Source organism: Ictidomys tridecemlineatus, chromosome 5 (assembly GCF_052094955.1).
Source record: "Ictidomys tridecemlineatus isolate mIctTri1 chromosome 5, mIctTri1.hap1, whole genome shotgun sequence".
NCBI lineage: Eukaryota > Metazoa > Chordata > Mammalia > Rodentia > Sciuridae > Ictidomys > Ictidomys tridecemlineatus.
Window position 1 is genome coordinate 38,171,274 of NC_135481.1, and position 17,854 is coordinate 38,189,127.

At 38.7% G+C, this 17,854-nt stretch overlaps 1 protein-coding gene across 1 annotated transcript in view; it reads left to right on the forward strand.

Annotated features, from left to right (window-relative positions):
* The first annotated feature begins 1,091 nt into the window (after positions 1 to 1,091).
* Ehd4 (EH domain containing 4) overlaps positions 1,092 to 17,854 on the forward strand; it is an 87,940-nt gene continuing 71,177 nt past the window's right edge. Inside the window, exon 1 of the mRNA XM_005316447.4 lies at positions 1,092 to 1,445. Within this exon, the coding sequence (XP_005316504.1) occupies positions 1,210 to 1,445 (236 nt within the window). The 5' untranslated portion in view covers positions 1,092 to 1,209. The remainder of the gene's footprint in view (positions 1,446 to 17,854) is intronic.

Genomic DNA, 17,854 nt, shown 5'->3' on the forward strand with positions numbered 1-17,854 from the left:
CACCTATAACTAAAAAAAAAAAAGTACTATAGGAGCTGAGAGTGTAGCTCAGTGGTAGAGTGCTTGCCTAGCATGCCTAAGGTCCTGGGTTGATCCTCACCATGGGGGTGGGGGGTAAGTAATGCAGAACATCATATTTCCCCAAATTTAGGCTATATCAGAATAGTCTGGGCACTTGTTGAACTCCCTCTCTCCTCAATATTTTAACTCAGTAGGTCTGGACTGTGGACTGTGAATCTGCATTTTAACAAGCATCTCGGGTTATTCTTATATAGATGACCCTGTTGATTACACTTAAGAAATAATCTAAAACAACTGAGAAATATTCTTAAACCATAACCTAGGATATTAAAGGTGATACTGATTATTTTTCTCAATCCCTATTTAGGTGTCCTTTTAATCTAGAAAAGAGACAGCAAGGAAGGGACAAAAGTGTCTTGTATGTCAGTATGTTGAAATTAGATTGTAATAATGAGGATAGTGTAATAATGAGGGTGATGACTGAACCTTCGGTTTTACAGAAAAAATTTACTGAATCTTCGGTTTTATAGAAAACTAAAGGAAAATGGCCATCGATTGACAATTAACAATTAACGGAGGCAGAGTGGCAAAGTAGAAGAAATATCTACCCAAATAGATTGAAGTCCACTTTCCCTCCTTGAATTTTTGTCAATTATGTCAATTATCTTCACCAGTAAAATAGGGTTAGAGTAACCTGCCGGCGGCAAGTAAAAACCCTGCTCATCAGCTTTCTGAATTTTTCGTCCTCAGTATCAACGTCTCAAGAGACAGAGCTGTCTCCAGAGGCTAGTCCTTGCCAGTTCAGATTTGCCCGGAAGCCTATGCCACCTGGCCAGAGGTGGGGCCCCGGTGACAGAGTAGGCCCTTCGGATGACGCGTCTCTGCCCAGGCTGCATCCTCTCCCCGCCCAGCCCTCAAGAAGGACTTGGTCATCAATAATTCATTAAGAGCCTCCTCCCCATTGGCTAATGCCTCCACCCTCGGTGGCAGAGACCCAATGAGGAAGGACCTGAGAAAGTTCTTCTGAATAATGAACGTCCGCCCGTGACGTATCGCCCGGAGATTGGCTGTAGCGGGGCGAGGCGGGGCCAGGCCGGGGCTGCGGCGAGTGCGGCTGTGGCGGCTCAGTGCGAACCGAGGGTCTAACCCCAAGCTGGTTGTGAGCGTGGAACGTTAACGAGCTACAGGATGTTCAGCTGGATGGGGCGGCAAGCCGGTGGGCGCGAGCGCTCGGGCGGCACGGACGCTGTGCAGACCGTGACCGGAGGCCTGCGCTCGCTCTACCTGCGCAAGGTGTTGCCCCTGGAGGAGGCATACCGCTTCCATGAGTTCCACTCGCCTGCGCTGGAGGACGCAGATTTCGAAAACAAGCCCATGATCCTGCTGGTGGGCCAGTACAGCACTGGCAAGACCACCTTCATCAGGTAATCCTCCTCGCCCCTGCCAAAGCCCCTTCCCCCACCACCTGGGCGGGTCCTCCCCACGTGCGCGTGTGGTCACCAGCTTCCCACCGCCCTCCTGCAACCTACGGTGCCTCTTCCTCCCTCGCCACTTCTTCCCCCTTCGGTATCGATCTGACCTCAGTACCCCTCGGAGCACGGTGCTCTCAGCCCCATCTCCGGGCGAGGTCGCCTAAAGTCCGAGGTGGCTCTCCTCACACGGCCTGGGGCCCTGGAACCCGTCTCCTGCGTGCTCGAGTCCATCTTCCTTGCTGTTGAAAAAGCGTTCCTCTGGCTGGCTGAATTCTGTCACCCTTGCCTGGGGGCCCAGGAAAGGGAAGGATTGCGACCATATAATAAGCATCTTCTTGATAAGGGAGTGGTGCCTAGGGCTGGAATTAGGGACAGAGGTGTGGGATTCAGAATGGGCCATGGAGTCAGAGTTGGACAGGTAAGTTCCTAGCACGGGACTGGCTCAGAGCTTTAATGAATGAATGAACACAACATTAGAGGGTATTGCCCAAGCCCCGGTCCCCACCCCCGCAGAGTCCAGCCTTCGTTCAGCTTTTGCACAGCCTCTTTACCCGATGGTAGGAAGTTAGCTGTGTGTAGCAGCCCCATCAGTCTGTGTAACTAAGGGGGAGTGTCAAGTTACTATTTGTTAGTTTCCATTTCTTAGGTGGATCATTCCCTTCCCGCTCACCCTTGACAACTGAAAATATTTGTTCTGCTTACTGTGTCTCCGGAAGCTATTGTTGTGCTTGCCCTGTGGTTCAAATCTTATAGCTTCCTCTGAGTGACTTGATGAGAAATAATTTACATTGAAGCTGATTGCTTTTAAAATCATTTTATTTCTAAAGCAGCCAGCATATTAAAGCTTCATTTTTTTTTTTTTTTGGTAAGACTTGTTTTTCTGGGTCAAACCCCGTATCAATTGAAACAAAAGTGACTGATCATTTAAACTTTGCGTCCAGGGTTTTGGAAATTTTAACAGTCTCTTCATCATTTGATGATAAACAGGTGTTTAGAAAACTGCATCTATATTTGGACACATGCCATTTCTGTTAAGTAGTGACCTCTTTTTCTCCACTCCAGTGACCTACATAGTTTCTACAAATAAAGTAGTTGTCACTATAGGAAATATGTTAAATCTAGGCCTGCAAATACATTGTGAATGAACTCACAAATCAAGTACACAGTGTACTGGAATTTAATTTTAGACAGTAAACAAAGGAAGACTGAAGAAAATAAGGTTAAAATTATTTTATTTGGTGTTTATTAGTAAAGTGAACATATTATTAAATGTTACTGCAGATACTCAGAAATGAACTATCAATATATTACAGTAACTGGCTCTTCCAAAGATGACAAACAGATGGTACATTTGAGGTCTTGGTAATAATACCAGTTTATAAGTGCTGGGATAATAAAGTATTACAACCAAGTTGTACAAGAGTGGGAGGAGGATTTTTTTTTTTGAGCATACATTGAATAAGAGCATAACACTGATATAATTTAGTAGTGGCATGTCCACAGCACCCCAGGCACTTCTTCCTGTTTGTCTGCTGTTGTGCTTGTATGTAATTAGGGAGTCCTAACCTGGAAGCAATGCAGCCCTCTCTCCACTCCCATAGCCTGATTAATAAGCAGACTTGATGTAGGGGAACACAATTCATGGGAACAAGGATCAGTTTTTCCCCAAAAATTACTATTTCATTATATTCTTATAAGAGTTTCATTATCTAGGGGAAACTTTGTGGAATGGCTAAGTATAGTTTTAAGAAGGGTTCTGAGATTCAACTCCTAGCAACCACATCCAAATTGACTACTTCTCAGTAGGTACTGGAGCCCTATGCAGGCCATAGATGAGGGAAGAATCACCTGAAAAGAAGCCAGTGTGCTTGAAACCTTTTCTGAGCTAAGTGGCTTTGTCCTTGGGCAATGGATGTAAGGTGGACCTGTGAGGTTCGGAAAATCAGTGTGGACAGGAAGCATGGTGAGGTCACAGGATACATGAATTTGATTCAGATGGGGGACTGAAGAGGTACCTCAGGGGTGATAATCCCAAAGGAAAATGAAAGCAATTCCATTTACAGTAGCAACCAAGACTTCTACGTTGAGAACTATGTAATGTTATTGGAAGAGATTAAGGAAGACCTAAGTAAACGGAAAAACATCCTGTATCATTGGATTAGAAGACATGTTGTTAAGATGGCAATACTCCCCAAAATTTATTCATAGTCTCAACACATTTTCTATTAAGAATGTAATTCACTTTTTTTGTTATTGTTTTTTGATCAGAAATTGTCAGGCTGATTCTATAATTCTTATGTACCCAGGATAGCCAAAACTGTAAAACAGTCTTGAAAAAACAAAGTTTGGAGAACTCATACTTTCTGATTCAAAACTTACTGTATAGCCATGCAAACAATACATTCAACACTGGCAGAAGGGTAGACAGGTAGACCAAAGGTATGCAATTGAGTGTCCAAGACCAAACCTTCACATTTATGGTCAGTTGGTTTTTGACAAGGGGAAACTTGTCAAAAACAATTTGACAATTCAGTAGGGCAAGGAATAGTCTTTTCAACAAGTGGTGCTGGGACAATTGAATATCCAGCTTACAAAAGGAATGAAGGAAGATTATTACTGGGCTTCTTTTTAAAGTGATGAAAATGTTCTGAAATTGGATAATGTGTTAGTTGTACAACTTGAGGGGGTTTTGTTTTGTTTTGTTTTATGGTGCTGGGGATGGAACCCAGGACCTCATCCATGCTAGGCAAATGCTCCGTCTCTGAGCTATATACCCAGCCCAAGATTATAGCATTTTAAGGGTGCATTTTTTAGTATATGAATTATATTTCTATAAAATTAAAAAAGAAAGAAATAATTAACTCTTCCAACACCAAATGGCCTCTGATTTTTTAAATTTCCATAATTCTGTAATTAGTCCCAGTGCAATAATTTAAAAAGAAAAATGGATGCTAAAAAGAAAACAAAGTAGAAATAAGCTAAAGGAACACAAGGGCAAAAAGAACCAAGTAAACATGAGAGAGGGAGAACAAGTAGCCACCATGAATCCCTTTATGGTTTTCCCCCTGTGTATGCTGGTCAGTGTACAAACCTGTTCATTATTCATAGCACTCAGGTTAGTAATCTCAAGCTATGATCAATATTTTCTTATACAAATGCTTGATAATATAGTTGTGTTTTAAAACTTTAAATATTATCACTTAAATATAGTGTTTAATAGGGGAAAAGGACAGGGGCTCACATGCAACGTTGAAACAAGTTTTATGGATAGTACAAAAGGGTCAAAAACTGGTGTGGGCTTGGGACAATAAAGGAGAATTTTTAGGTATGATTAGAACAAAGCAAAGAATCAGGAAGTGATAGGCCCACTGCTTGGGGCTGTTGCTGCAACATTAATAGAAAGAAGAACTACTCTGCTATTATTTTGCTTCCTTCTTTTCTCTTAAAGAAAATATTCTATTATTATTATAACCCCACCCTGTTTGAGAAGGGATTAAAACCCAAAGGAAATCTGGGTGCTCTAGTACATACCTATAATCTCAGCTACTGGGGAAGCTAAGGCAGGAGGATCCAAATTTGAGGTCTGCCTAGACTATTTAGCCAAACCTTATCTCAAAATAAAAAGGGCTGAGGATTTAATGCCTGCCTGCTATATAGGAGGTCCTGGGTTCAATTTCCAGTACACCCCCATCCCCCACCCCCCAAAAAAATCTTAGGAAGAGCAATCCTGATGTCCCCATCCCCAGAGCCCAGGTCCTACAAAAGTTCAGCAAAGATCTGAAAGACACTTCTCAGAAGATGTTATACAATAAATCAACAAATATATGAAAAAATGTTCATTATCCCTAGCAATTAGAGAAATGCAAATCAAAACCACTCTAAGATTTCATCTCACTCCAATCAGAATGGCAGCTATTATGAAGACAAACAACAATAAGTGTTGGCCAGGATGTGGGGGGAAAGGTACACTCATACACTGCTGGTGGAATTGCAAATTGGTGCAACCAATATGGAAAGCAGTATGGAGATTTCTTGGAAAATTGGGAATGGAACCACCATGACCCAGCTATCCCTCTCCTTGGTCTATACCCAAAGGACTTAAAAACAGCATACTATAGGGACACAGCCACATTAATGTTTATAGCAGCACAATTCACAATAGCTAAACTGTGGAACCAACCTGGATGCCCTTCAATAGATAAATGGATAAAAAAAATGTGACATATATACACAATGGAATGTTTCTCAGCAATAAAAGAGAATAAAATCATGGCATTTGCAGGTAAATGGATGGAGTTGGAGAAGACAATGCTAAGTGAAGTAGCCAATCCGCCCCCCCCAAAAAAATGCTGAATGTTTTCTTTGATAAAGAAAGCTGATTCATAGTAGAATAGGGAGAGGGAGTATGGGAGGAATAGACAAACTCTAGATAGGGCAGAGGGGTTGGAGGGAAGGGAGGGGGCATGGAATTATTAATGATGGTGGAGCGTGATGATCATTATTATCCAAAGTTCAGGTATGAAGACAAGAATTGGTGTGAATATACTTTGTATACAACTGGAGATATGAAAAATTGTGCTCTGTATGTGTAATAATAATTGCAATGCATTCCACTATCGTATATAATAAAAAAATATTTGCACAAAAAGAAAGAATTTGCAATTATGCTCAAAGAATTTGGTGATTTTGAAGAGATGATGAAGAATATGCAAAGTATCAGAAAATTAAAAGCAGAAAAATGTCTTAATTTTCCCAAAAATGAGGGGAAATGGATTCAGTGTAGGAAAAAAAAGCCCTAATTTATTCCTTTGACAAGCCTCTAGACTGAGTAAAGAGAAGGAAAGTGAAGGCATTCATTAGGAGGCAGGCTGGTGGCATCCATTTATTAAAAACAAACAAAAGTTCCATTAAAGAAACACTAAGTGCCTGATTTGGTTGTTCTTGCTCTTATCCAGATGAAAATTATAATCTTCTGTGCCAAATACCATGCCCTCTACAGATCTCTCTATAATGTTGAGATATTTAATTTTTATAAAATAATAGACTATATTTGCAGCATATAATATAAGATCACACCTACAGGTCCTGATATTCATTTTTTTCAGATAATATTGATTTTAGGGGTTGGCACAGCTATCATAGAACTCACGCTCATGGATAATGTGAAAAAGAATCAACAGGCCATTGTTGCTCTTGGTGACAAAGGCCAAGATACAAGAAACACAGTCTGTCCAGGTCACATGTAGGACATATCATGTAGGCTTAGGGGCTGGAAAAGACCTCCTTGAGAATGTAACCTAAAGCTGGACCCTGAGGAATGTTCTAAAAATAGTTGCCCAAAAAGGAAAAGGGAGTGAGGGTGGGGGAGTGTCAGCAATTAAGCCCAGGTTTCTGGGATAGCTAGTGGTGGTTGAGCCATTCACTGAGATTGGGACACAAGAAGAGGAAGGATGGGCATAATTATCCATTTACATTCAAGCCTGTTAGTATTTGAGTGGACACTAAGGGAAGATGTCTGTGAGGGCTGATAGGGGCATTCTGAGCTCAGTGGAATATCTAGGCTATTATGGATTTGGGAGCATCAATATTTGGGAGCCAGTGTCTAGGCCAGAAGTCCTAGGATTATAAGGAACACTAGCATTTGAAAGTGAGAGGAGAAGGAACTTGTGGAAACCGTAGGGGGAAAGTCATCAGAGCGGTGGAATAATGCCAAGGGAGAATGGTAGCTAGAGTTACCATTGGAATTTTTGGGTTACAAATGCCAGAAATCTAACTGGAGATGACTGAAGTAAAAGAGAGAAAAAAATTTCCTAAGACTGATCAGACCAGGATGTGCCAGCTTCAGGCACACCCAAGACTCCAAATGACGCCATCAGGATTCACTATCATCCCTCTGCTTTGTCTATATTGGCTCTTTCTCAGGCAGTTGCCCCTTGTGGGGTGTGCAGTTGACCATCTTGAGTTACAGACTCACGTTCTGCAGCTTAGCAACTCCAGTGGAAAGAAGAAATCTTTTCCCCAACAGTTTCAGCAAAAGTCTCAGATTTGAGTCTCACTGGTTCCATATGGCCATAAACCCAATCCCTGAACTAATCCCTAGAGCCAGAGATGGAGCTCCTGGATTCGGGTGGGCAGCCTCCAAACCACATGGCCAAAGCATGAGGGAAGGCAGCTTCTTAAGAAGCATTTCCCAAAAAAGAAGTTGGTGCAAGTCAAGCAGAACAGCAAATGACCCCACAAAAGCCACGGAAAGGGAGAAGGGTGGTCAGATGCTTCTGGGAAAAGGATTGAAACAGAACCCGTGGGTTAGCCATCAGGAGCCAGGGTAACTTTGGCCAGAGCCTTGTCTGTAAGTGGTGATGATGGAAGCCAGATGGCAGTGGGTTGAGGAATGAGTGGGAGGTGAGGCATCAAATATAGAAAATCCTTAGCAACTGGCACTGGAGGGGAGGAACCATGCCCTGGTCACAGGCATTATGTGGATTTGATTAAAGATGAGCATGACCTCAGAGTTAAAAGTAGATGGAAGGCAGGGTGATGAGGCATAGAGAGGGCCTGTAATCAGCTAGTGTTCAAGAACTAAGGAGACAGGACTTCTGAGAAGGAGGGCAGGTTTGTTGTGTTGGCCACAACAGTGGGCACAGCCAGATCCACAGGTCTGCTGCTTGTCAACTTGTTAAATTATTTACCTGCAAGTAGCAGTGTATCAGGAGAGATGGGGGGCAGGGGTTAATTATAAAATTCTCTTCCTTATCTCACATCTAGAAACTTACTTCTAAAATGCATTCAATGTACTTTTCAAACCTCAGGAAAATATGAATGAGAAAGTTGGAGTTCCTGAGTCTGGCTGAAGACCAGATCACCTGGAGACCTTTAAAAAAGAAAGATATGAGGGTCTATTCTCAGACCTCTTGAGTCAGAATCTCTGTGAGGCAGGCTCTCTGAGAGTGATTCTTACACACCCTTCTCCAGGAAACCTTTGAGAACCATTGATACATGAAGATTCAGTTAATGGAACAATGATAGTTGGGCCATCAGGCCTGAAGAAGCTTAGCTTTAACCTAGAAGAGGGAGGCTGACTTTGGTGACCTTTCCACCTGTTCCAGGATCCATCTGTTCATTTTTTTAACAAAGACTTATATGAAGACATAGAAGTCATGCTCACAAAACTATATATTAAATGATGAATACAATCTAGTAAAGTGATTTTTTTCATTTAATATACAATGAATATTTTCTTATGTCGTTAAATAGTCTTCAAAAGTAACTTCAGTGATTGCATCATATTCTATAGTACAGCTATAGCATTTAAGTTGTTTCTAATTTTATGCAGTTATACATAATGTTGATGAATGTTTTTAGTCATAAATCTTTATTTCTAGTTTTTTTTTCTTAGAATAGTCTTGAGCATAAATTACTACATCAAAAAGATAGTTTTTAGGCTTATATATTCCTAAATATATTTACTTACATTTATTTATTCTTAATATATTCTTTTTCAAAAACGTTATTTCAAATTAAAATCTCATTTTGAGAATCACTATTTCACCAATTTGTCAATAAAACTAAAAACTATTAACATAATTTGCTGTTTTTTTATTGAGGTTAAACTTAAAATATATATATATATAATCATCTATATTTCTTTGTGAATTATCTGTGAACTTTGCTCAACTTTCATTTCTTTTCATTGGTCTTTTCAATATAGATATATTGAATATTTTTCATAATAACAAAGATTAATCCTTTTCCATGGTTATTATAGAAATTCTTCTGACTGGAAGCTTGCCTTTTAACTTTTTGTGATTTTTTTTATATGTAGATATACTTAAAATTTATGACCAAATATTTTTGTTTGTTCATTTATCTTTTCAAAGAGCCAACTCTTCGTATCATTGATCCTTTGTATTTTTTTATTCTCTATTTCATTGATTTCAGTTCTGATAGTAATTATTCCTTTCCTTCTACTGGTTTTGGAATTGATTTGCTCTTGTTTTTTAAGGACCTTGAAATGTATCATTAGGTTGTTTATTTGGGATATTTCTGATTTTCTTATGTAGGCACTCATAGCTATAAACTTTCCTCTTAGAACCACCTTCATAGTGTCATGGATGTTTGGGTACGTTGCATCATTATTCTCATTTGATTCTAAGAATTTTTAAATTTTTCCCCTGATTTCTTCTATTACCTGTCCATTGTTCAAAAGTGTAGATTTGGGGGGGGGGTGGATATTTAATTTTACCACATTGTGATCAGATAAGAAATTATATCAAATTTTTTTTTTGTACTTGCTGAGAACTGCTTCATGGCCTGAAATGTGGTCTGTTTTAGAGAAAGTTCCATGAGCAGCTGAGAAAAAAGCATATTTGGGTGTTGTTGGATAAAATTTTCTATAGATAGATGTCTATTAAGTCCATTTGATTATAATATTTTTTTATTCTGAAGAGTCTTTACTAAGTTTATGTATGGATGATCTATCTGTTGTTGAGAGAGGTGTTTTGAAACCACCCAGTATTATTGTATTGCTTTGTACAATATTAGATAGACTGCTGTCTGAGTTTTTAATTCAAGTAGTGTCGGCTTTTTTAAAAAAATTTTTTTAGTTTTTCGGTGGACACAACATCTTTTGTTTATGTGGTGCTGAGGATAGAACCCAGCGCCCCGCACATGCAAGGCGAGCGCGCTATTGCTTGAGCCACATCCCCAGCCCAATAGCCACATCCCCAGTCAGTTTTATGTAATTAGGTGCATCAACATTTGGACATAAATGTTTACTACCATTGTATCTTTTTGTTGGATTGTTCCTTTTACCTCCTTTGGTCTCTTCTGATCAATTTTGGCTTGAAGATATGAGAATGGCTTACTCCTGCTTGTTTTGAGGATTCATTTGCATGGTATATCAAATTCCCTCCTTTCACTTTCCTTATAGCTGTAAGTCTATAAGGTGAGTCTCTTGCAAACAACATATAGTTGATTCTTGTCTTTTAATCCATTCTGCCAGTCTAGGTCTTTTTATTTGGAGAGTTGAAACCATTTCCATTCAATGTTATTACAGTCAGATTTTTATTAATTCCTGCCATTTTGACTTATTTCTAATGTATAATTTGGCTACTCTTAAAATGAGTTGTCCATTTAGGTATTTTCTGTAGTACCAGCTTAACAGTCAGCTTTTAAAATTCTATCCTGATTTTGAATGTTAGGCACTTTAATTGTGTGTTGTGGAGAGGTTCTTTGTTGATCTTGTCTGTTTGGAGTCTGAATGCATTCTATATCTAGATGTCCATCTTATTCTCAAAGTTTGGAAATTTTTCTGTTATTATTTCCCTGCAAAATGATTCATGCCTGTTTTAGCTTTTCACCACTGGGACTAAAAAACCTGACCAGAACTATTTTAGGAAGAAAGTTTATTTGGGGGCTCACAGTTTCAGATGTCTCAATTCACACACAGCAGGCTGAAAATCATGTCGGAGTGTGTCACATGATAATCAGGAAGCAAAGAGAGACCCTACTTGCCAGGTACAAAATATATACCCCAAGGCCATGCCCCCAGGGACCCACCTTCTCCAGCCACACCTGGCTGGCCTTTAGTTACCACTCAGTTAATCCCCATCAGGGGATTAATTCAATGATCAGATTAAGGCTTTTATAATCCAATATCTCTCTAAAGCATCTTGCATTTCTCACACATGAACTTTTGGAGGATACCTCACATCCAACTATAACATTCCACCCCTGACCCCTAAAAGTTCATGACCATCCCACAATGCAAAATATATTTAGTCCATCTCCAAGAGAACCCATAGTCTCAAGTTACAAGATTACCCAAAAGTTCAAGTCCAAAGTCTCCTCTGAGACTCAGGGCAAGCTTGAATAATGAGTTCTTGTAAAAATCAAAAGCTTTTTAAAACTATCCAATATGTAATGATATGGAATAAACATTTCCATTCACAAAAATAGAGACATAGAAAGAAGGGATGGGACCAAAGCGAGACTGAAATCCAGCTGGGCAAACATGTCCTATAGCTCCACGTTCAGTATAAGGATTAAGTACATGGCTTCTTGATATTCTCTTCAAAGGGCTGTGTAGTTCTGCCCCTGTGGCCTTCTTGGTTGCAGCCAAGTGGCCTTTCTTTTGGCTTTTCTCTGCTGGATCCTTGCAGGTTCCCTAGAACAATGTCCCACATTACTGGTATTTCTTAATCTTAGGGGTCTCCACTACAGCTTCAGCTTCCTCCTCACATCTCCATGCTTTGCCCTTCAGGGGCAGTCCCGCAGAGACTGTAACCCTGCTGCACTTTGCCTACTCTTCCAGGCCTTCCTTTGAAATCTTCCTGGAAACCTACATGACCCCCCAACTCCAACATCCTGCATTCCTGCAGAACCACCACCATCTGGTTGATGTCAAGGTCTGCCGCCATCTCAGGCAGCAGCCAAGTCTCCCGGGACACTGGTAACTGAGTATGCTGAAAAGACTTCTTATGCCTCCTTGGGCAAGAAGAGTACCCCACTAGTCTCTTCTCAAGAGAATTTTTACTTTTACTCCCTTGAGCCTGAGGTGAGTATGATCTTACCAGCTCCTGAGATGCCCTCAAGCCATCATTCCTATTATCTCTAGGCAAAGTAGCATTTCTTTAGTGGTGAAAATGTTGGGGCTAGGGTTATGGCTCAGTGGTACAGCGCTCACCTGGCACATGCAAGGTTCTGGGTTCGATCCTCAGCACCACATAAAAATAAATGAATAAATAAACAAATAAAATAAAGTTTAAAAAAATGTTTTTAACAACTGTAACTTCCTTAGCCCCAGTTTTAGACCCACCTTTTTAAGTCCCAAGTTTTTCAAATCTTGCTGTTCTGCTTTTTGCTCTTGATTATCACAGTAAGTTTGGCTAAAAGTCAGCAGGAATATCCATGCCACCACCTGAATGCTCTGCTGTCTGGAAATTTCCTCCACCAGATTAAGAAGTCTATTACTTTTAAAATCAGCCTTGCAGAAAGTCCCAGGACACCAGCAAAATGCAGATAGCTTCTCAGCCAGAACATAATATGAATGGCCTCTAGTCCAATCACTGATAATGTCCTCCTTTTCCTCTAAACCCTCTCAAGCCCTGTCTTCACTGTCCATGGTCCTATTGGCATTCTGGTCTTCTGAGCTCCCACCAGAATTGGCTATTAAGCTCAGCTTACAACAATTTCAAGCATTTCCAGTGTGCACTGCTTAAGCATAATTCCTCCCACAATTTCAAAAAACTCAAAAAGCTCTGAACCACACAATCAGGTTTGTCACAGTAACAACCCCACTTCACAGTACTAATTTTGTTTCAGTCAGATTTTTCACTGCTCTGACTAAAAGATCTGACCAGAACTATTTTAGGAAGAAAAGTTTATTGGGGGGTTCACAATTTCAGAAGTCTCAATCCACAGACAACAGGCTCCATTCCTTAGGGCTTGAGGTAAGACTGAAAATCATGTCAGAGTGTGTCACAGAAGGAAGCAACTCATATGATGATCAGGAAGCAAAGAGAGACCCCACTTGCTAGAAACAAAATATACATCCCAAGGCCATGCCCCCAGGGACCCACCTCTTTCAGCCACACCATACCTGCTTTCAGTTACCACTCAGTCAGTTAATCCCAGTCAGGGGATTAAGTCAGTGATTTAGGCTTTTATAATCCAATTGTTTCTCCTCTAAAGCTTCTTACATTGTTTCACACATGAGCTTTTTAGGGAATGCCTCTCAAGGTTTAAAAATTTTTCTGTTGTTATTTCCCTGAAAAATAATTTATGCCATTATCTATATCTCACAAGCCTCTTTAATTCCAATGATTCTTAAATTTTGATCTCTTAATGTTATCCCAGAGTTCTTATATATTCTGGTCATGGTTTCTCCTTATCGAATTTCTCATTCATATTCTATGCTGACTTTCTTATTTCATTTATTTGTTTTTCTGTGTTTCCTTGGTTCATTGATCATTTTTATTATCATTCTTTGAATTATTTTTCTGATATTTCATCCATTTCAATATCTTTGAAGTCAGTTGCTGGTGAATTATGAACTTTAATAGGTGTTATGTTACCTCGTTTTTCATATTTTTTTATTCCTGTATTGGGTTTTATGCATCTATTGGGATGGATTTCTCTTCCACTTTTATGTGTGGGCCTTTTTAGACACAGTCTTCTCTTGCCAAAGTGCCCTGGAGTGATCTAACTTGATACCCCTTGTAGGTATGGCATCTACAGCTTTTATGTTAATTTTGCTTTTATTGTAGGTGTGATTGTCCATGAGTGGCCCCCTACCTACTCCTCCTTGGGGCCTGGTTGTTAGTTTGGAGGTTTTGTCTCTTCTATTCTTTGTATGGAAGTATCGCTTTAGTTCAAGTGTGCTTATTTTGTGTGTGGAGTAGGGTGCATTATGTCTTGGCTGGGTTTAGTTCAGCAGCAGAATCTCTACCCTGTAAACTTGTAATATCCTTGTAGATTCCCAGAACCTCACTGAGAGGGAGTACTCCCACTGCTTGAATCCTGAGCCATAGAACACCTGGAAATGCAGCCTTTTTCTAATCCATTATTTTGAATCCTTTTTGTTTGTAAATTCTCATGCCAGCACCATCCTGTCTTAAATAATGTCACTTTTAAATACTTTTAAACAAATGGTCGCTTCACACTCTTCTCAGGTCATTTCTGTTTATTTTCCAAGTACTATAATTTTTTCTTATTCTTTGAGAACTTTAAAATTACTTTGTTAGGTACATCAAAAAAAAAATCCTTTAGGAATCCATTTGCATTGGAACTGTATTATATCTCTAAGTTATATTTTCATATTTGCTCTTCCCTAGCAGGACTTCAGCACTTCTTTGAGTCAGACCCTCTTTAATATATCTTAGAAAGGGATGATTTACTCCTGCATATCCTATATAATTCTTATTAATGTTGTCCTTAGGAATTTTATACTCAGCTGCTCTTGTGAATAAGTTTTTTTTCCTTTATATTCTTGGGCTGAGTATATAAAGCAGCTATGGAGTTTTGAATTTTTATTTGTATCTGGTCATTTGACTCTAGACCATTTTCAGTAAATTCTCCTAAGTCTTCTCGATATCTGCTGTATTAGTTATATTCATGATTACTTTTATCATACTGAGAAGTGGGCGTACCAAGTTTCTCTGGTTAGCTTTCTTATTTCACATTAAGATATCCTCTGAGGTATTGATTTAATATTTTATAAATTAATCACATTAGAGTTCATAACCCACTTAAATCAAATGTATGGAAGATGATATGTCATGAGCTTTGTAATGTTTTGAACAACCAATAAAAAAAAATTTAAAAAAAGAAAAAAATTTTAAAAAAATAATCATATTAAGAAATTATCTATCTCTTATTAATTTGAAAATTGATTTTATTTGAAAAACTAGAATGGTTAATGAGTTTTGCTGAATGCCATTTTACCTTTTCTTTTCACTTGTGTTCTGTAGCATACAATCATGGGGTTAATTACTAAGTGTTTAGAGGGCTGAAAAGGATTCCATAGTCAAGTAATTTTGGAAAATGCTGTGATATATAGCCCTTCCACCATGAAGACCTGTGGATATTGCAGATAAGAATTTGCAACCTAAAGTCTGTTGTTAGGTTCATAAATTATAAGTTATCAAAGATATGAATATTTATTGTGTGAGCAAATGAAAGACTGTGGTGATACAGGACTCTAAGAAATTGATTTGATTTCAACAGACTTCCTCTCCTTTTCCTCACCCTCCTCTGAAAGTCATGAAGGAGGGGTATAGGTAGTGGCAGCAGGTTAGATAGTATTGTACTCCATGTAGTTCCCATTAAAGTAGTTTGAATTCCAGTCAAAGCTGGGGCAAGACTGCACCCAATACAAAACTGCACCCAATAAATTGCAATGTTTTGGTTCAACAGGCTAATTTCCATTCCCTGAGAAGGCACAGCAGTTTCAAAGATAACAGTTTGAAAGACCAGCAAGCAATCTTAAAGATAATATGTCAATGATTTAACTGAATGAAAATAAAACAGGCTTCTTACTTAAGGAAGGCATGGAATTTTATTTTATTATTTTTTTTTTATTTTTTTTTTAAGAGAAAGTGGGGGAGAGAGAGAGAGAGAGAATTTTTATTTATTTTTTAGTTCTCGGCGGACACAACATCTTTTGTTTTTGTACGTGGTGCTGAGGATCGAACCCGGGCTGCACACATGCCAGGCGAGCAGGCTACCGCTTGAGCCACATCCCCAGCTCGAGGCATGGAATTTTAAATGGAAATTTTTAAGAGTAGTAATGAAGATCTAACTTCATTTTTCAGTAATTCAAAGAAGATTAAAATTTTGAAAAAATAATTTTTTTAGTTGTCAGTGGACCTTTACTTTTTTTACTTATTTATATGCAGTGTGGAGAATCGAACCCAGTGCCTCACATGAGCTGGGCAAGCACTCTACCACTGAATTACAAACCCAGACCTCAAAGAAGATTACAAATTTAAAGTATGTATTTGTTCACTGATATCTATCTCAGCCTATTTATAATAGCAAGAAAGGAGAGCTATTTGTTTTTATTTTATTTTATTTTAAAGATAGAGTGAGAGAGAGAGAGGGAGAGAGAGAGAATTTTTTAATATTTATTTTTTAATTTTTGGTGGACACAACATCTTTGTTGGTATGTGGTGCTGAGGATCGAACCTGGGCCACATGCATGCCAGGCAAGCGCGCTACCCTTTGAGCCACATCCCCAGCCCAAGCTATTTGTTTTTAATGCTGAGATTGAACCCAGGGCTTCACACATGCTAAGTAGGTAGTCTACAACTAAATTACAACGTTACTCCCAAGAAACAAAACTGTTAAATGCCTAACAGGAAATGGCAAACTACATTGATACATACTTCCCTCCCATTTTCAGAGTTTTGTTTTGTTCTTACAATCCTGGGAATCAAACCCAGGGCCTCATGTATACAAGGCAAGTGTATTATCACTGTGCTACACTGCCAGCCTTTTTTATTTTATTTTGAGACATGGTCTCACTCAGTGAGTGAGACTGCCCTCAACTTTCGATCCTCCTGACATTGCCTCTTGAATAGCTGGGATTACAGGCATGCACCACCATGGCCAGCTTCAAATTTTTAATCCTGTGAGGAAATATTAATGTTTAAAAACTAATGCAAAGTTGTTTAGACACCTTATGACTATAGTTTTGTAAAGAAAAAAATCCTATTCACAGAAAAATGACTGGAAATATATCAAAATGCTAAAAGTAGTCATTACCTTGAACTAATGTAGTCTCATATGAGCTACTAAGCTTGTCCTCAGCAGTTTTCTCCTCTATAAACTAAGGATAAAAATATGTGATCCAGGCTAGGGTTGTGGCTCAGTAGTAGAGCACTTGCCTCACATGCCTGGAGCACTGGATTCCATCCTTAGTACCACATAAATAAATAAAATAAAGGTATTGTGTCCATCTACAACTAAAAATTTTTAAAAAAATTTTTTTTAAATTTATCTGCTCCAGTGAAAGTGAGGATGAAATGTCAAGATGAATGTGTGCAATGTATCATAAACCATACAACACAGTTATAGAATAACATGCTGTCTGATGGTATCTAGAAGTAGCAGTGATAGAAGTAGTACTTGTTTACCAGGGAATATTATATGCCCTGGACCATTTGATAAGATTTTTTCAGTAATCAGTGTTAGATTCTTCTCCTAGTTCTGCTGCTTGGTGTTAAATACATATAAGGGTGGATTAAATGATGGAAAGTGCTTTAAAAACATTTTCAAGTTTAGGGCTGGAGTTGTAGCTCAGTAGTAAAGTGGTTGCCTAGCATGTGTGAGGCACTGGGTTTGAGTCACACTATATATAAATTAATAAAAGTCAACAAATAAACATATATATATATATATATATATATATAAACTTTTTTTTAAAAAACATGTCTAAGTTTAGAAGAAATCAGGGTAGAAGGACTAACCTTTTCTTTCCTATCTCTTTCCTGGTGGAATAGTGGAGCAAGTATTATCAATAAAAATATATTATGTGAAACGTCCCAAAATTTATCATAAATATGTTTGAACTTAGTCCTAATTTAAAAATAAAAGAATAGCACTTCTCCACTGAACTCAAAGTTGTCCTTCCTGTTAAGCTTCCTTTATATCTATATGGTTTAAAACCTTAGTAATACTCAAAGGAATGAGGTGACTGTTGGTTTAGTTTCGTGCTCTTTTGAAAAAGTTGATCGATGCCTTTGTAGGCACAAACATATTTCCTGTTTTTCATCACAAATCATTTCTCTGGACTTTGATTTGATAGTGTTAAATTAATGCTCAAACAATACCTCAAATATATATGCTGTATTATTTTTTAG